Raw genomic sequence first — 16,760 nt, forward strand, 5'->3', positions numbered from 1 at the left:
GCAAACAATGAACACCAAAGAAGAAGAAGTAAGCCGTGAACAGTTATTTTACTGCAGTGCTACCTACAGGACAGGTGTCAGCCATCCGTCCGGAGTCAACCTGAAGAACGAGCTAAATAGATACTGTAACATTAACGTTTACCTCACATGTATGCTCTAGTTCAGTTTATGTAGCACACTGAGCATATTTTCCCTCAAGTAGCTCACCTAGCAGGCTAGCCAGGGAGCTAGCTGGTTCAAACCGACTACTACGTCACGAGGTGAAAATCTACAGCAAACGCGGTATTAAGCCGATAAAAGTGTCACACCTGTCCGCGTATTTTCAATAAACCGACTCCAGAAATAGGATGAACGTTGCCAAGAGTGGATACCGCGTTTTTTCTGCAAACTCCTCAGCAGCATGCACGGAATTAGCCAAGAAAATAACAGAGTAAGTTTGACTGGTGTCTCATTTTTATGACTAACTGACGGCTTGGCAGCGGTCTTTGTAAATGAAAGACTGCGTCAGATAACATATGGATGGTATCCTGGGATGAATTATCATGCTCTATTTATTTCTAGCAATATCGAGTCTTATGACATCTTTTTAAAAGAAAGCCTGAATGATAAAATATATAAAATTGTATTCCTGTCTTTGTTTAAATTTAGTGCAAGTGTCACATTTGGTCACATTTCTTCTCGTGTTTTGTGCTTCTTTTTCCTCAGGCGGCTGGGGGTTGAACTGGGGAAGTCTGTGGTCTTCCAGGAATCTAACAGAGGTAAGGAAAACATTATAACTGTTGAAATATACCTGATTGGAGTTTGTATTGAGGTTGTGAAATTTAATGTGATTTCATTTATTGAGATGTGAGGAGGCACAATAAAGTCATCCATGAATTTAGGTGGAGCTGCGTGTGTTCTTCAGATACTTTCTGTCAGTTCTTTGTGACTTTTGGGTTAGCTAGAAAGATTGAGGGAAGACACATGGGAAGAAATAAGTCTGAGGAAGGTTGAAGAGGTAAATTTGCAAGACAGCAGGAAGACAGGGAGTGTATGTTATAGCTCTTGTGCATGCTTCGGTGGATTTTTGACATGCCACAGGCTCAGTGTTTCTAAACATTGAGGCGTCTGCCATTTTATTCCTGGGAAAAAAAAAACTTAAGGGTTGCTGTTTTAGAAATCCTGGCTTGAATCCAAGATTACACTCCAGGCTCAGACTCTGGTGGTGTTCAGCCTTTTAATGGTTGAGTCAAAAGTTATGAGTTTTAGCTGTGAGGATATTTGAAGCATTGTGACTCTGTGGAAATGGTGATGAGCACATCATGTGTTCTGTATCCACTTCATGGAAATGTGTCTGTGTAGCTTGAGATGTTATACAGTGCAAAAACTGGAATTTAAGCAATGATTTATGAGCCATTTTTTGGTTAAAAGAAAATAGAATTTTTATTAAACTTTAAATGATCCATGTTCACCTGACAAGTCCAGAAAAAATATTTAAAGGCATTGGGTGTGTGGACCGTGAAGGTGTACAGTTACTGATAATGTGTGAAAAGGATATAAGATGCTGCTTTGCTAAAGTGATGAAATATATTCCCTTACTAACAGAAACCAGAGTGGATGTGAAAGAATCAGTTCGTGGACAAACTATCTTCATTATCCAGACCATACCACGGTGATCACAAACATCACAGTTTATTTCTACATTTATTACAATATTACGATTCAACATGTGTGACAATGACATGTCCTACTGATTCATCTGTTTAAAATCCAGGGATGTGAACACAGCCATCATGGAGCTGCTGGTGATGGCCTACGCCCTCAAAACATCTTGTGCGAAGAACATCATTGGGGTCATTCCTTACTTTCCTTACAGCAAACAGTGCAAGATGAGGAAGAGGGGATCCATAGTGTGCAAGTTGTTAGCTTCAATGTTAGCACGAGCAGGTGAGGAAAACAAATGTAGTTAAAGGATAAGTTCAGTTTATACAGCTTTTACATTGTTTACAGTATGAAGTAGAATAAAATACTCACCCAGAAGGTTTTCCTGATCCAAGCAGTGCTTCGGGAGATATTTAGATCCAAAATCGTGCAGCGGACGTCCGTATAATGGGATCCATCAGGGCATAGACAGCGCCGCTCCTAAAACTGCATTAATCGTCCAAAAACTCATGTTTTTCACCAATATTCCATCATGGTCCGCTCCGAGATAGTCCTCTGTTGCAGTGCATGCACATGCGCAGTACTTTCTGGAGAGCTGACTCCTTTCTTTGAGGGACAAACGTAAACAAAGTCTTCGTCAGTTCAGAGGTCAATACAGCTACACAGAGCTGTCTGGAGTGACACGGACTGTGGCAGAGGACTAACGCGGAGCGGACCATGATGGAATATTGGTGAAGAACACAAGTTTTTGGACGATTAATGTAGTTTTAGGAGCGGCGCTGTCTATGCCCCGACGGATCCCATTATACGGTCGTCCACTGCACGATTTTGGATCTAAATATTTCCCGAAGCACTGCTTGGATAAGGAAAGTCTTCTGGGTGAGTATTGTGTTCTACTTCATTCTATAAACAATGTAAAAGCTGTATAAACTGAACTTATCCTTTAATATACTTAACTCACCCAGGTTACTTAAAAGTATCTGTATCTTTTGCCTCTTGTACACACATCCTAATTCAAATTCATATTTATTCTTCTTTTTAAATATTTTTAGTTATTATATTGTTGATATGTTACATTTGTACAGTCTGTACTGGTTTGTTATACTTTATTTAATTCTTACTCACCTAATGTCAAAGTTATCTCAGTGTATTATGCTGTTTACTGTATTTCACTGCAACATGCTGCAACAAAACAGTTCCCGCCTGGGGATCAGCAAAATCTTATCTTTACTTAATCTCAATCTTATCTACTTCCTGAACTCTTTGTTGTTAAATGAAGAGATGCATTGATGTCGTGTTTGCTCACTTGTTTCTGTTTCACTTCAAAGGGTTAACACACATCATCACCATGGATCTGCATCAAAAGGAGATCCAGGGCTTCTTCAGCTTTCCTGTGGATAACTTGCGGGCCTCTCCTTTCTTGATTCAGTACATTCAGGAAGAGGTAATCCTTAAATTTAATTGTCTTCTTCTTTGTGTTTAAGTGAAATTAATCAGTCATGGTTTTGGGGAAATGACCATGTGTGTTTCTTCTTCTTCTTCTTCTTACCAGATTCCTGATTATAGAAACGCTGTTATTGTAGCAAAGTCTCCTGCTGCAGCTAAGAGGTAACTGATGGACATAAATCACCTTATCTACTTCCTTTTTGAAGTTTTTTTTCTTTGTTTATCTATATTAAAAAAGTGTGATATAAATCCACTTCTTCTTTTTCCCATTGAAGCTCCTTTGAGGAATTTTTAGCTGCTTCTAAAACGCTCAATTTAACATTTATCTTTCTTTATGAGCCACAAGAGCAAACAAGATTGTCTGCACAAAGGCTGACTCTTTCTGTATAAAGGAGTTATTTTTGAGGCCTAAAACCCAGCAGTGGGATGGGTGTCAGTCAAAGTGATAAACAGGTGTAGAAGCTCACAGAAAAAAACAAACATTCAAATAGTGATGAAACAAGTCATTGATGAGCTATCTCTTTTTTTCTTGCAGGGCTCAGTCGTATGCAGAGCGTCTGCGTTTAGGTCTGGCTGTGATTCATGGCGAGGCTCAGTGTTCAGAGTCTGACATGGCTGACGGGCGACACTCCCCACCCTGCGTACGCAACACGACAGGACACACCGGCCTGGAGCTGCCGTGTAAGAAAGAATGCACTCTGTCACCCAGCTTTTTCACATTTTCTTTGCAGATTTGTCGGAGCAGATTTAAACCCGTCTGACCACATGTCTTTGTTGCTTTTTCTCTGTCACATCATGGTCAAAACACGCAAGAAGTTCCTTTTATGATTTCTGCTACTTTAACTCTTTTCACTGCATTCACGGTGTAACCCCTGCCCACAGCCTAACACAGCTCTTCTTTGTGCCGACTTGTATGGATTGGAGGATTCTGCTGTTTCTCACTCATGCCATCCACCATTTTCCAAGACGTGGATTTTGTGTCACTGCATGTTTTAATTCAACAGATACCTCTACTCTCGCTGCATCCTCCACAAACTGCAACTCCTCACTGACAAAGAGTGGCGTGGTTAACGCTCATATCTTTGAGTTTTAAATCTTTTTTTGCTGATACATTCTAACATGACTCTGGCATCTAGTGTTCAACGTACTTTCAGTGTTAACTCTGGTAAGACCATTTAAAGAGAAAATAATTGTGTCATTGGCAAATGACTCCAAAGTATCTGCGTCCAGTATTCACTTTATTATTTAGTAAAGATAATCCTATTTTGACTTGTGTTTCTGGTCTCACCCTTGACTTAAAAAATCCTCTTTAAAAGAACCCCAAAAAAGATGTTATCCAGTCCATCCAGTCAACTTTTTACTTCTGATTCTTAACTTAGCAAGAGGATTTTTCAAGTCTTGGCATCATGTGTTTTTGTCATGTCAAATATTTGTGCATTTGTGTTAACGTGGTGTTTATTTGTTGGTAATAGCAGGCAAACAACAAGCTCCGTTCCCTGGCATAGAGCTTCCAAGTACGACCGTAAACATAAACTCACACCTGACTATTAAATGATTCTTTTTTCAAATGGCTCCTCAATCCATGCATGAGAGAAATGACGGGTTTGTGTTGCATCTTGTGAAAAATCTAGTCTGGATTCAGGAGAGGAAGCTGGTGAAAAATACACATACGGCATTCTTAGTTTCCTTAAATTTGCATAGACTTTTCCCACCAATAAGCTCTAACTCTCTCAGTGGTTAATGCAGTTACTTGCACGGCATGTTTGACTTGAAACACGCAGCTCTTGTGTTTTCTGCTCCTTTTCTAAGATTCCAGACGGATAGTTCTCCAAGATGTCCAAACCTTTTTGTTTCGTTGTGTTCTGATTTTATTTGAAATCCATAATCAAACCAGAACCATGCCAAACATTTTTCAGTTCAGCATCTGGACTCATCTTGCCAATCAACACATGGTGCACCTGATGAAACCTGCTCTTTAGAACCTGATTAACATTTGGTCATAACTGCATGTTATGAATACAAAGCATGCTTGTGGAATCTAACATGAAGACGGAATGATTGGTGCGTCTAACTTGAGCAACTTAAAATCAAAGGTTTAGATTTTGTTTTTATTTTCTACACTTTCTTTTTGAAGCTCCCAGGAAAAATAGTTGAGTTTTAATGAACTCCAAGATATCTGACCAAACATTTCTCAGGTTAGAGTTGAGATTAAGTCACAGTTTAGATGAGCTAACATCATGGCTTCCTGCTGTCGTGGTTAAAGTCTGAATGCCACTCTCTCAGGTGCTCTGATGCCGTGACACTCGCGGTATTCAGCAAAGTGTTCTGCAAGGCATGCTCCTCCTCTTCTCTGCTGCTTTTGACTTCTTTCCTCCACAATCAGCTTGGCTGGCTGATTGTTTTTACCAGTTGATTGTTTCCTTATACCCTTTCAAATGACTACATTTACATGCACAACAACACTGAAGCTGTTTTTGGTCCAACCAAGTAACAAAACATGCATTTCAAATCTACTCTACAGGATTTGATTGAAAGTCTGACTTCAGTACTTGAATTTACATCATGTCACTCTGAGTTTTGGTTGTAGCAACACTTGAGTCGGGACTCTGACTTAGGAGATGTTATGGTAGATTAAAGTTGATCTGGGGCTGATCTGCCAACAGAGATAGAGGTGTAACAGGTCTTAGTGCGTGACTGCTGCGTCTACACCTGATGCTCTGAAACATCAAGTTTCCATGATTCCTGTGTTATATCCTTGCGGATGAAAAGGGTTAAAGCAAAGGCGAGATGGTGGCGGAGCTTAGTCACATTCTTGTAACAATGTCTCAAGTGACTTAATTTGCAGTTTTGACAATGAGCATGCTTTTATTCTGAAAGGTTACTTCTGTTTGACGTTATAAAAGTAAGTGAAAACAGCTTTATGAAATGTTTCATAGAAAACTGCAGCTGGGTTATTTCGTGCATGTAAATGTAGTCGTCAGCAGCAATGATGTTCGACCGATAACTGACCACAGAACATTGGCAAGTGTGTGTGAAGAAAACCCTCATCAGTGCTTGTCGGCCTTTTTTTCGTCCCTGTTGTGTGAAATCTGATCTGGTTCTGGTGCATATTGGTTCATATGCAGACTGCTGCCACGTTGCCTGAGGGCCTGAGGTCGTGTGTGTCCCGGCAGTTTTTGATTCTGATTGGGTATCCTGGGCAGAAAACACCCTGTGGTTTGATTTCTTTGCATGGCATGTGCTCTACCAAGTTTGGCATTTGAGTTTAATCTCCCAGGGGTAGTTGGGGTACAATGGGGGGAAAGTCAACTTTTGATGCCCATTTTTTTTTAAACTGCATCATTTCACTCTAACAGAATTCCTTCAAATAATGTTCACTGTTGAATAACAACCTTATAATTCGACCTGCAGATTTGCCTAAATTGCAGAACTTTTTCTCAACCCATTTTACCCAATCTACTGTTTGAATCAGGTGAAATGTAGATCATGTTTCCTCCTGAAAGTGCTCTCACAGGTCACTGAGTCTACTTTCCTTTGCAGTGATGATGGCCAAGGAGAAACCTCCGATTACTGTGGTCGGAGACGTGGGAGGGAGGATTGCAATCATTGTGGTAAGATACAATGAGCACACTCATGTAGGTGATGTTTGAGCTTTTATTATGAGCTGTTTGGCTCATTTCTCTGTCACAATTGTTAAATATATAAAAAAATAGAAAGAAAAAGAAGATGCTGCATCTTTTGAAGGGTAATTAATATCATTTTGCACAAGAATGTCATGTCTGTGTCTGCAGCAGCTCAGAATGTGACCTTTTTTTTTTTCTCCTGATCTTTGGATCCATAACTGCATTGGTCTCACATACACCACCCAGACAGAAAGAGAGGCTGATTTTAAGCTCCACCTTTATTTTTCTCTCTTACAGGACGACATCATTGATGATGTGGGAGACTTTGTTGCAGCTGCAGAAATCCTTAAGGAGAGAGGTGCTTATAAGATTTACATCATGGCGACACACGGCTTATTGTCTGCTGATGCCCCCCGTCTCATAGAGGAGTCTGCCATCGACGTGGTGAGGGAACCAGACTTACTGTTGTTAATATTAAGATTCATCAGTTAATGTGACATCTGGTTAATAAACTTTCTGTGGCATTATACCTGATAAAAATCCAGAGTTTCTTCTGTATGAACACTAAACTAAGAAGCAAAGCTTCCTCCTGCTCAATAGGGGTTTTCAACTGAATTTCTAAAAGCAGGAAATTAGAATTTAGTTGTGATTCTCTAAACTTCTGGTTTCATTTTTCAGTTCCTTAGAGCTTTGAAAAGCACACAGAGAAGTTAAAACTAAGGATTTATTTGATCTTTGAATGTTTTTCTTGTCACTTCAGTGAGATCCTTTCAAATAAATCCTAATTAAGAAGTTGCTGATTAGTAGTTGTCAGCATACAGATTTTTAAATTGTATTTGAATCAAAGTTTTTGTGATCTGTCCATCGTTTAATTTACCTGTGAGCTGTTAAAGGTCCCAGGAAGTGTTGCTTCACAGCTTTGTCTTAAGTAATGAAATTGCAGAATTGTCAACAGACTTGGTACCAGTTTTAGCCTAATATTCTAAAAGTCATGGATTCAGTTCTGCTTTTCGGTTTCTGATGGCAACATAAATCTGTCTGGGAATAAGTCTTCATGAGAATTTTGCAGTCCACATAAATTGCTCTTATCTTCAGGGACCTGCTGTGCTGAGGTAACAATACCTGCAGCAAGCAATTAAAAGTTTGTCCAAGCTTCACGGAAAAAAAGAACGGCACATCAAAGTGCAACATGTGTGACAGAGGTATTTCATGCAAGGAAGGGTGCACCAATTTGACAAAGCATTAACTTCAAGAGCGTGATTTTAAAGGGATGCTTCGTGTTGACTGTGCAGAACTGACAGTTTCCTGTTCACAGTTCAGGGTTTACAGCTTCAGAAATGTCTCAGCACACTCAGGTGCAAAACAAAGTTTGGTTAACGTTTCCTCAATCATTTTTATTCAACAGCTTCAATGAAGAGACAGTAACTTATAATCAAAATTCAAATTATGGGATTCAAATCTAACCCTCACTTCTGTGTTGGTTGGACTTTTCAGGTGGTGGTAACAAACACCGTCCCCCATGAAGTCCAGAAGCTCCAGTGTCCCAAAATCAAGACCGTGGATGTCAGCATGATTCTTGCCGAGGCTATTCGCCGCATCCACAACGGAGAGTCCATGGCTTACCTGTTCCGCAACATCACCACGGACGACTAGAGGGAGTGACAGTGAGAGTGAGGGCTGAGGTTGGTATAAGAGCAGCTTAGGGCCAGTGCGCTTTATCCCAGTGCTGTGGAAACACGCCAACATCATATTCCAACATGTTCAAAGAAATTTTCAGAGTTACTCACACTTATTTAAACACTAGAGTTTGAAAAAGTGAAGCCTTTTCTTTCTTAGAAAAGTTCATTTAACAGCAAACAAGTGAACTTTGGTGCGTTCAGCCACATTTCAAAGTCTTGACTATTTCCAACCTTAATGTCACGACTCTCGTACCAAAGGACTAAACCTCAAAAAAAAAAAGTCCTGAGTTAAAGACTGTTTGCATTACCAACCATTATGGTGGCTGTGATGCTTGCGTGTATATTATGGGATGTGTTGACCTCAGACTGGAGAGCGGACACACTCCTGCATTTTGATGCCCAAACTTGATTTTTCTTAAGTGTTTTTTGAATGTTGACCCTTGAAAGTTTAACATCTGATCTGAGTGGGTCTTGAAGGAAATAATGTATTTTCCAGCCAAAATGGTAGTTTAACTCTTATTTGATATTGTTTTCTTTTGATACTGAGATTCTTGCTGAAACATAAGTACTTTATTCATCATGCTCAGAGCATCAGTTTACTCGGTTTAAAACAGAGACAAAGCATTTAGGAAAGCTCTGCAACTTTCACTGCAAGTCTTAATATATTTAACATTTCAAATGAAACAAACATTGTATTGCACCTTTAACAAAATAGACCAGCAGTTTGTTCATATTATTAACACTAAAAGTACAGTACAGTATATTTGAACAGCTGATGGTCACTGTGAGGTTATAGCGCACATATTTTAAGATAATATTATCAATAACTTGAAAACCTGTATCTGGTTATAGCCCTCAAATCATCAACAGTGTTTCCCACAGAGTGACTCTGGACCTGTAGAGTTGGTCACCCACATGTTGACGTGTGCTTGGGCAGTGGTGTGTGATGGGATTAGTTGAAACCAATGGCTGCTTTACAAAACAGCTGTGATATTAAAATGCTTCATGTGGTTTGAAGACATGAATGAGCGTTATATAAATGCAGTCCACTTGCTGACACACATTGGTCGTGTCATGTCCTGCCTCCTACCTTCTCTCTTTTCTGTGTGTGTGTCTGATCTTAAGTTAAAATTTCCTCCCAGCACGCCCAAACAGCAAAGCTTTGATTATGAAATCTTTCACTCATTATATTATTTATGCTGTAAAGAAAAGCTTTTATGAATGGGTGTGTATGTGGTTTCTGGTATTTCTGCCACAAGCCTCAAGTGGACGCTCAAGGAACTGCAATTTTCAACACTCAGTTCCTCCTGGTACCATCCATGGGTGGGAAACGCTGAACACCAATCAGATCTAGTGACTGAATCTCCTGAAGTGATTTTATTTGCCTGTGTGTGAAGTATTCTTGCCATATTCTTCTTGAACAACTGAAAAATGTTTAACGGCAGCCAAGTTCTCAGTCTGCTCTCAGAGCTGCCTGATTTTCCCATCTCCAAGTTTGAACTCAAGTTGAATGGCACTGCATGCTGTGCTTCAAACCTGAGTAGTTTACCAGCATCTAAATGCACCATGTAAGCAGACCCTGTTGATCTGTGTGTTGTTCTTTCTGTGAAAAGCTTGTTTTAAGCTGGTTAATGGCTGCATGGACAGAAGACGCAGCGTATGCTAAACAGAGCAGCAGTACTGTTGTGCTCATTTTTGTAGATTGGCTAAAGCAAGTGAAAAACACTACCATGGTTTTAACATTAGTCTACAGTTTGTGAGGCCTCTCTTTTGAAACCCTGTTTTTGCTCTCTGAGTTCAACACCTGAGTGTTGTTCCAGGGGAAGTTTACGTCTATGCTGATTGAGCCTTTTGCTCAGGGATACTGACTCACTGAAAAAGCCAATGCACAGTTATTATTTGTTGTACGTTGTTTTTTTTCTTATTATGTTGAAAACTGTTTGTGGAGAATGTCTTCCATCCATGAGGAGCTCTGTTCATTAGACTCTGTCGTCTTGTTCCACTGCGGGATTCCTCCCTGTGTGTTGCTGTCGAGTCGGCACAGGTTTAGAGGTTGTGTATCGAATGCCGTCCCCTGGCCCTCTCTTCCCCATCAGTGTGTTTCCTGACGTTACTTCTCTTCCCCTGCCTCGTCTCTTTGTTGAGGATGTGATCTTTCTGTCTCGCTCTTTGTCAATGTGTATGAAAATAAAACTGTTGCCTCTTTTTGTGCCTTTTTCTATGAAACAAAGAACGACATTAAGGAACATTATTTTACTCTGCTGTCTGAATAAATTGTTTCTGCTTTAGTTTATCAACATTAAGATGGAACTAAAATCCTATTCAGAGCAGAAATTTCTCTATTCAAACCACAAGACCCCCAGATACTCTGTTCTAATTTGATAAAAACTGTAAAACCCTAACACAGTTTTGACTGAATCATCTGATCTTGTTTTAATTAGTCTTGACATGGAAACCATTCAAAACAAACTTAGAATGACAAAAGACAGAACAACCCCTATTAAAAGATGAAAATAAAGATTTCTGACAAGTGTTTCAGAACAATATGTTAAAAATGTTACATTTCAAAACATAAAAACCAGCACTGTGATATTAAATCCTTATGTCTGCGACACTCAATAAATTGTCTTCAGTTAAACTTGTCCCTTAAAAATTCAAAACAGAAAAAAATATTACAACAAAATAATGCAGAGACCGCCAGAGATCCTGTACTTGTTCCAAACTTCTCAGGTCTCTAAATAACTCTGAGGAGCTTTGACCAAGTCCAGGAGCACAGACACACACAAAAATAAAAGTCTTCAGCTGCCAAACAGCTCCTTTCAGCCTCTGAGCTCTGAATTGTTCTCATTCTTTAAAGCTGTTCTGCAACCTGAACATGATGTGAAGTCCGCACCTGAGTTTAGAAAAGGTTCGTCCTCTTCCCTGCGCCTGAAAGGACTCGCTTGTCGTCAGCTGTGGGTTTTAATGTGACTCAAAGAAGTAGCAGAGATGTAACAATCACAGGTCACTTCCTCCTGATGTTCTGGGGAACACAAAAAGCACCTTTACTCTGAACGGTTTTGGAAAGAGGAAGCGCACCTTTTCCTCTCTCTGGGTCTGTTTGGCCTTTAACAGTTTAATAACAGTTCATGTGTCAGGTGCAGCTTTCACATTTTACTTTAAGCAATAACATAATGAACAACAAAAGGAGCATTGTTTTCTAGGCTCAGATACAAAATTCATGTTTATACATGTTTCAAATCAACTTTTATTACACTTTCTGGTTTTCACCAACACAAGTGAAATCAACTGCAAAACAGAGATGTTCTCTTTGTTAATAATGCCCTAGACTGCTGCTAGAGAAAATTAACAGTTAAGATGAATTGATAAATTTGTAACCCGCTGACACCGGAGACACAGGGTAAGTGATGCACTGCCTGTTAAAAAACAAACAAACAAAAAAAAAAACCACATGAGGCAAAACTTCAGCTTTTTGAGAACAGAAACCAGGATTAAAAGAAAACAATGGTTGCACATGTTTAGGTCAAAATCAGCAAGGGGAGATTGTGATGCTTTGTCCACAAGGGGGCACCAAAAACGAAGTGAAAGTAAGCACATTTATAGTATTATTATACTCGTCCACATTTTGCATATCAAAACATTTAAGTAGCATTTTATAAATCTGAAACTATGCATTTGGTGTATTAAATAAGCTTTTAATTTTATATTAACCAATCAATTTTCATTTATATGACATCTTTGGTACCAATCATATGTGGTCCAGTGTGATAACAGTGAAGAAATTAATAATGTACATGTACAAAAAATTAAAAGTAACTGTCCTTCAGTTGACCTTTGTGGTACTCCACAGCTAACCTCACAATATTTACAGTGATCATTTTAAGTTTAGGAAAAACTCCTTTCACAAAGATGAGATATAAACAATTTAAAAACCAGACAGGCTCACAAAAATTGGTGACCAAAGGTAACGCTGATTTTCTGTAGTAACTGCAATATTAGCAGTGATAGTGAGGTCATTAATCACTCTTTCTGCTTCTAGATGACAAACAAAGCACAAGTTCATTTTGATTCATTCCTGCTTCATGTCCATTTCAACACTGATGTCTGTCACTGAAGGACGACCACCAGGGGGCAGCACAACACAAACCAAAAACAAGAAACCATTGGTTAAACCTTACTCTTTATTCTGTCAGGATGATTCACTTCATTATCAGCGCCTCAGTCTTCAGAGTTATTACAAACAGTTGAGTGAGACACAGACAGGATGTTTGAGCAGGCTGCAGAGCCACTTTATTTAACTTACAGTTAACTTACATAACTTGCAGAGCTAAACCACAGTCTAAAGAAAAGAAAGAACACAATGAACCTGTACCTGAAAAATCTAGGACATCAAACCCATAGAAAAGATTTTTTACTGAAATAAAAGAAGTAGTAATAGTGCAGACATTTTTTTGGCAAAAAAGACAACATTTTTTTTCTAGGGATGAAGAGAATTTTTTAATCTCGTCAGCAAACTTCACTGAAAAAATGGATTTGATAAACAAAACAGAGAGTGACATCCAGGGTTAAGTTCACATCTGGCAGCATTATATTTTACATGTTTATGACGTACTGCAAGGAAACCATTGAGCTTTAAATGTTGATAGTGTAAAAGAAAAAAATTCTGTCAATTATCCAATCTTACATAAACAGAATGTTTCATCACTTCACAGTAATTGCACATTTTCTTACATCTGGCATCACATACAGGAATAAAAGTTTGTACATGAAGCCACCACAGCATGGTCAGAGTTTTTTTTCTTCTTTTTACATTCACCATATCTTGCTGTGTCCACTGAGTCCGTCTTTGTGTCTGATGCTTTTTAAGCCTAAAGAGGAATGTACAGTTTTGACACCTTTGACCATGACTCTTTATTCTACTCTGCTGCAGCTCTTTCAGTCTCATTTCCTGCAGCTTTCAGTCTCTTTTTCTCCCCTCATCATTACGAGATGAGGCAGTTGTTGTTCTTGTTCATAATCAACCTCTTGTTGCTCTCTTCGGGCAGAGTTTCCCGTCTTCGGCACAGCGCTGGGCTCAGCCAGCTGGGCAGTTTGGCCTGCTGCAGCAGCTCTTTGAATGCCTCCAACACGTTCACGTTATCTTTTGCTGATGACTCCAGGAAGCTGTTGTTCCAGTCGAGTTCTAGCTGAGACAGCACGTCCTCACTGGTCACCTGGCGCTCGTTGTGGCGGTCTATCTTGTTTCCTATCACTACAATAGGTGTGTACTTGTCCTCTTTGACTTCCATGATCTCGTCACGCAGACTCTTCACTGCCTCCAGGGACTCAGGGTCGTCTACTGCGTAGACCAAGGCAAAGGCATCGCTATTCTGGATGGAGAGTTTACGCATGGCAGGGAAGGAGTAGCTGCCGCTGGTGTCCATGATATTGATGGTGACTTTGACACCTCCAACCTTGAACTCCTTCCTGTGGAGCTCCTCTACTGTGCGCCGGTGTTTGGGCTCAAACGTGTCTTTGAGGAAGCGCTGGATTAGAGCTGTCTTCCCAACTCCAGCTGCTCCTAGAAACACCAGACGCACCTCCGTCTTCTCTGTCACTTCAAAGGACATTCTGCTGCTCTTCTCCAAACACTCTTCTTCTTTTTCTTCTCTGTCAAAGTTTCCTCCACTCAGCGGAGCTGTTTCACTATCAGTGATGGAGCTGGCTGCCACAGCGTGTGAGGATGCCTGTCAGGCTGCTCTCTGTATTTATGTATACCACAGTATCTGCCCCCTCTGGTGCTCAGCCAATCAGGAGCAGGCTGTGTCTCTTAGAACTTGCAGGAGATGCTCACGGAGAAAAGCAAAATAAATAAAGTGAGAGACGGAGAAAGGTGGTAGAAAAATCATCTCTTATAAACCTGCATCTCAGACTTTCTCGTCTGTTTCCTGCAGAAGAAATGGTTTGCTTTGAACTGAAGAAACACAGAATTTCAGTAATGTTAAATATTTAATTTTACATATTAAAACAGTACGCTTGTTTCCATCTCTTTTTTGTTGTTGCATCTTTATTTCTTCTTCTTCTTCTGAATAGAGCATTATAAATGTTTTTCAAGGAACTCCTGTGACGAATGAGGCGTCCTCAGCATCTCTGTGATGCTCTGCTCACATGTCACAGAGGCAGCAACACACGCTCTGTTCTCTGCTGTTCCCATTACGGTGACTTAATGAAGGAGTATTTATGTTATACTCAGAACATGCTGTATCAAATCTCCTAATGCCAAACAAGCGACCGTGTCATCACGTGTTGAACGTCAGCAGCCCGTTAGTGTTCGCATTCAGAGGCTGGCTTAATGATCTGCATTCATTCAGATAATTTAAAAGTAATATGACATTACCGTTATCATTATCAGACCTTGCACGTGGTCTGTTTGTCGACTTGTTGCTATGATACCAATGAACCCATTACTATAAGCTGAAAGGGTGTCAAAGGCACCTTACTGGAGCTCTTGTTCATTTAAAAAAAAGCTGCTCATGGACTGTGATGGACTTGTCAGCCAATTTGGCTAATTGAAAGCATATCTCTGTCAGAATATTTCAGAATCCAAGCAGCACGAGATTCAAACAAAAAGCCTCGTGTTCGCCCAGGTGTATAACTAAATTATGGAGCTGCAGAACCAAAGTTCTCTCTGAATTTGTCTCCTTTTATAGACTCTACTTCCACTGCTGGGTTTTGGCACATGAAGGAGAAACGATCCAACAACATTCAATCAGATCAGAGTTGTCTGATCAGCTCTCTTCATCAAACTGTTTCAACCTGCTGTGTTTATTTATGTCCTGTCTTAATCACTGACCAATCACAATCGAGCTGGGGCGGCACTTCTGATTACAGCTTTGTTAACAGCAGTGTTGAAAATTCTCAATGGATGAGAGGGTCACCATACTTGTTTTTTCGGGGCACAGTTCCAAAGTCTAGAGCTGCTTCTAATCGTGCCGCAGGATTTCTATCCATAGTTTTTTTTATAGTTTGTTGTTAAAACATCATTGAATGAAGGAAATCTGAAGCATACAGAGCAGTTTGAATAGGACCTCGTCCTCCCGATGGCAGACCTGAGAAAACTTTTCAAATTTGCATCATGTGGTTTATGTCTTGCAAAGTTACACTGCAAAAAACTGAAATCTTATCAAGTGTTTTTGTCTTATTTACAGTAAAAATAGTCTCATTGCACTTGATATGAGCCACATTAAACTTATCCGTCCAGAAAAATGTCTTGTTTCAAGTCATTTAAAGACAAAAATGAGGTCTGCCTTGCTTGTAACAAGTTCAAAAAATCTGCCAATGGGACAAGAGAAATTTACTAGAAAATTTGCTTGGAATTAATTTAAGTAATTTTATCCTTGTTCCATTGGCAGATTTTTTGAACCTGTTACAAGCAAGGCAGACCTCATTTTTGTTTTTAAATGACTTGAAACGAGACATTTTAGTGATCTAGTCAGGGGAAAGTGGCTCGTATTAAGTCTAAAAAGAATTTTCTACTAAAAATAAGACAAAAACACTTTATAAGATTCTGTTTTTTTTGCAGTGTAGGACCACTTATGTGCCAGTATCCTTTTGGTCTATGACCTTCTGTTGTTTCTTATGCACATAACTTAACAACACTGTTTTTCAAAGTAAAAATCTGCCTTCTGTAAAGTGATAAATCTCTTCTAATCTTTCTGTTTTGTGTTGCACTTCTAGAATATTAACTCAGGACACACTGACCCCTTGCTCTCTTTCTCCTCTCTGGGGACAAAAACTAAAGCTGAGAGCCCCCCGAGCAGTTCACCTCTCCTCTCAGGTTCATCTCTTTATTAAACCCAGGAGATAGACAGCCAGTAGCGAGAGCGGTTTTCTCTCAAGTCAGGACAAAGAGAACTTTTAGAACAAAATAACAAGGCTTTCCCGAGCTTCTAGGATTGATTTGTTCTGGCCACTTGAGGTTAGCTGTGCAATCTGTGAATACAAATGTGACTCAATACAAGATTGTGAAAGTGAGGTGCCGCAGCAGTTTTTAAAGCCTTTTCAGGGAGAGAAGGAAGGACAGACCTTGGTGGACATAATTTTAGAGGCTCTGGATCTGCACAGGTTTTAAATTGCAATTGCCAAACCAAAACCAAAATTGAAGCTGAAAGACACTAGAATCCAGGCCAGAGCTGTTTGGTCTACTTCAAAGAGGGGGTGTTTTTCTTTTTTAGGCTTAATTCTAACAGGGGCCTGTTGTAAGATTTGCCCAGAAAGACAAGAGCACCATGAGTAATTCAGTTTCAGGAGATGTTGCGTGATAATAGTCACACAAGTTACACATATTGAATGTACTCAAGGTTGGTTTGTGTTGACTCAGCAGGGTGTATGT

General features: G+C 39.7%; 1 protein-coding gene and 1 pseudogene across 2 annotated transcripts; one reads left to right on the plus strand and one right to left on the minus strand.

The window, feature by feature from the left end:
- On the plus strand, window positions 1–10,594 carry prpsap2 (phosphoribosyl pyrophosphate synthetase-associated protein 2). 2 transcript variants are annotated; one of them, XM_074696414.1, is made up of 11 exons: window positions 1–430; window positions 706–758; window positions 1,585–1,651; window positions 1,754–1,926; window positions 2,970–3,085; window positions 3,194–3,249; window positions 3,623–3,768; window positions 4,560–4,601; window positions 6,628–6,698; window positions 7,008–7,154; window positions 8,205–10,594. In XM_074696414.1, the coding sequence occupies exons 1-11, from the start codon at window positions 348–350 to the stop codon at window positions 8,361–8,363; spliced, it is 1,113 nt and encodes a 370-aa protein (XP_074552515.1). In that variant the 5' UTR covers window positions 1–347; the 3' UTR covers window positions 8,364–10,594. The 2 variants fall into 2 exon arrangements, with proteins under 2 accessions (XP_074552515.1, XP_074552516.1); XM_074696415.1 differs by lacking the exon at window positions 4,560–4,601 and having other exon boundaries at window positions 2–430.
- A 2,040-nt stretch (window positions 10,595–12,634) lies between these two features.
- Window positions 12,635–14,094, minus strand: LOC141809783 (ras-related protein Rap-2a pseudogene; annotated as a pseudogene).
- Window positions 14,095–16,760: the final 2,666 nt, after the last annotated feature.

The sequence above is a fragment of the Halichoeres trimaculatus genome, unplaced genomic scaffold, assembly GCF_033239565.1.
Source record: "Halichoeres trimaculatus isolate MK-OKI-2021-1 unplaced genomic scaffold, fHalTri1.1 fHalTri1_scaffold_20, whole genome shotgun sequence".
Lineage (NCBI taxonomy): Eukaryota > Metazoa > Chordata > Actinopteri > Labriformes > Labridae > Halichoeres > Halichoeres trimaculatus.

Excerpts from the sequence above, each read along its gene's own strand:
- prpsap2 (XM_074696414.1), top strand. The coding sequence starts at position 348 with ATGAACGTTGCCAAGAGTGGATACCGCGTTTTTTCTGCAAACTCCTCA. Across the intron at positions 431-705 it reads TTAGCCAAGAAAATAACAGA|GCGGCTGGGGGTTGAACTGG; the intron begins GTAAGTTTGACT and ends CTTTTTCCTCAG. Across the intron at positions 6,699-7,007 it reads GGAGGATTGCAATCATTGTG|GACGACATCATTGATGATGT; the intron begins GTAAGATACAAT and ends TCTCTCTTACAG.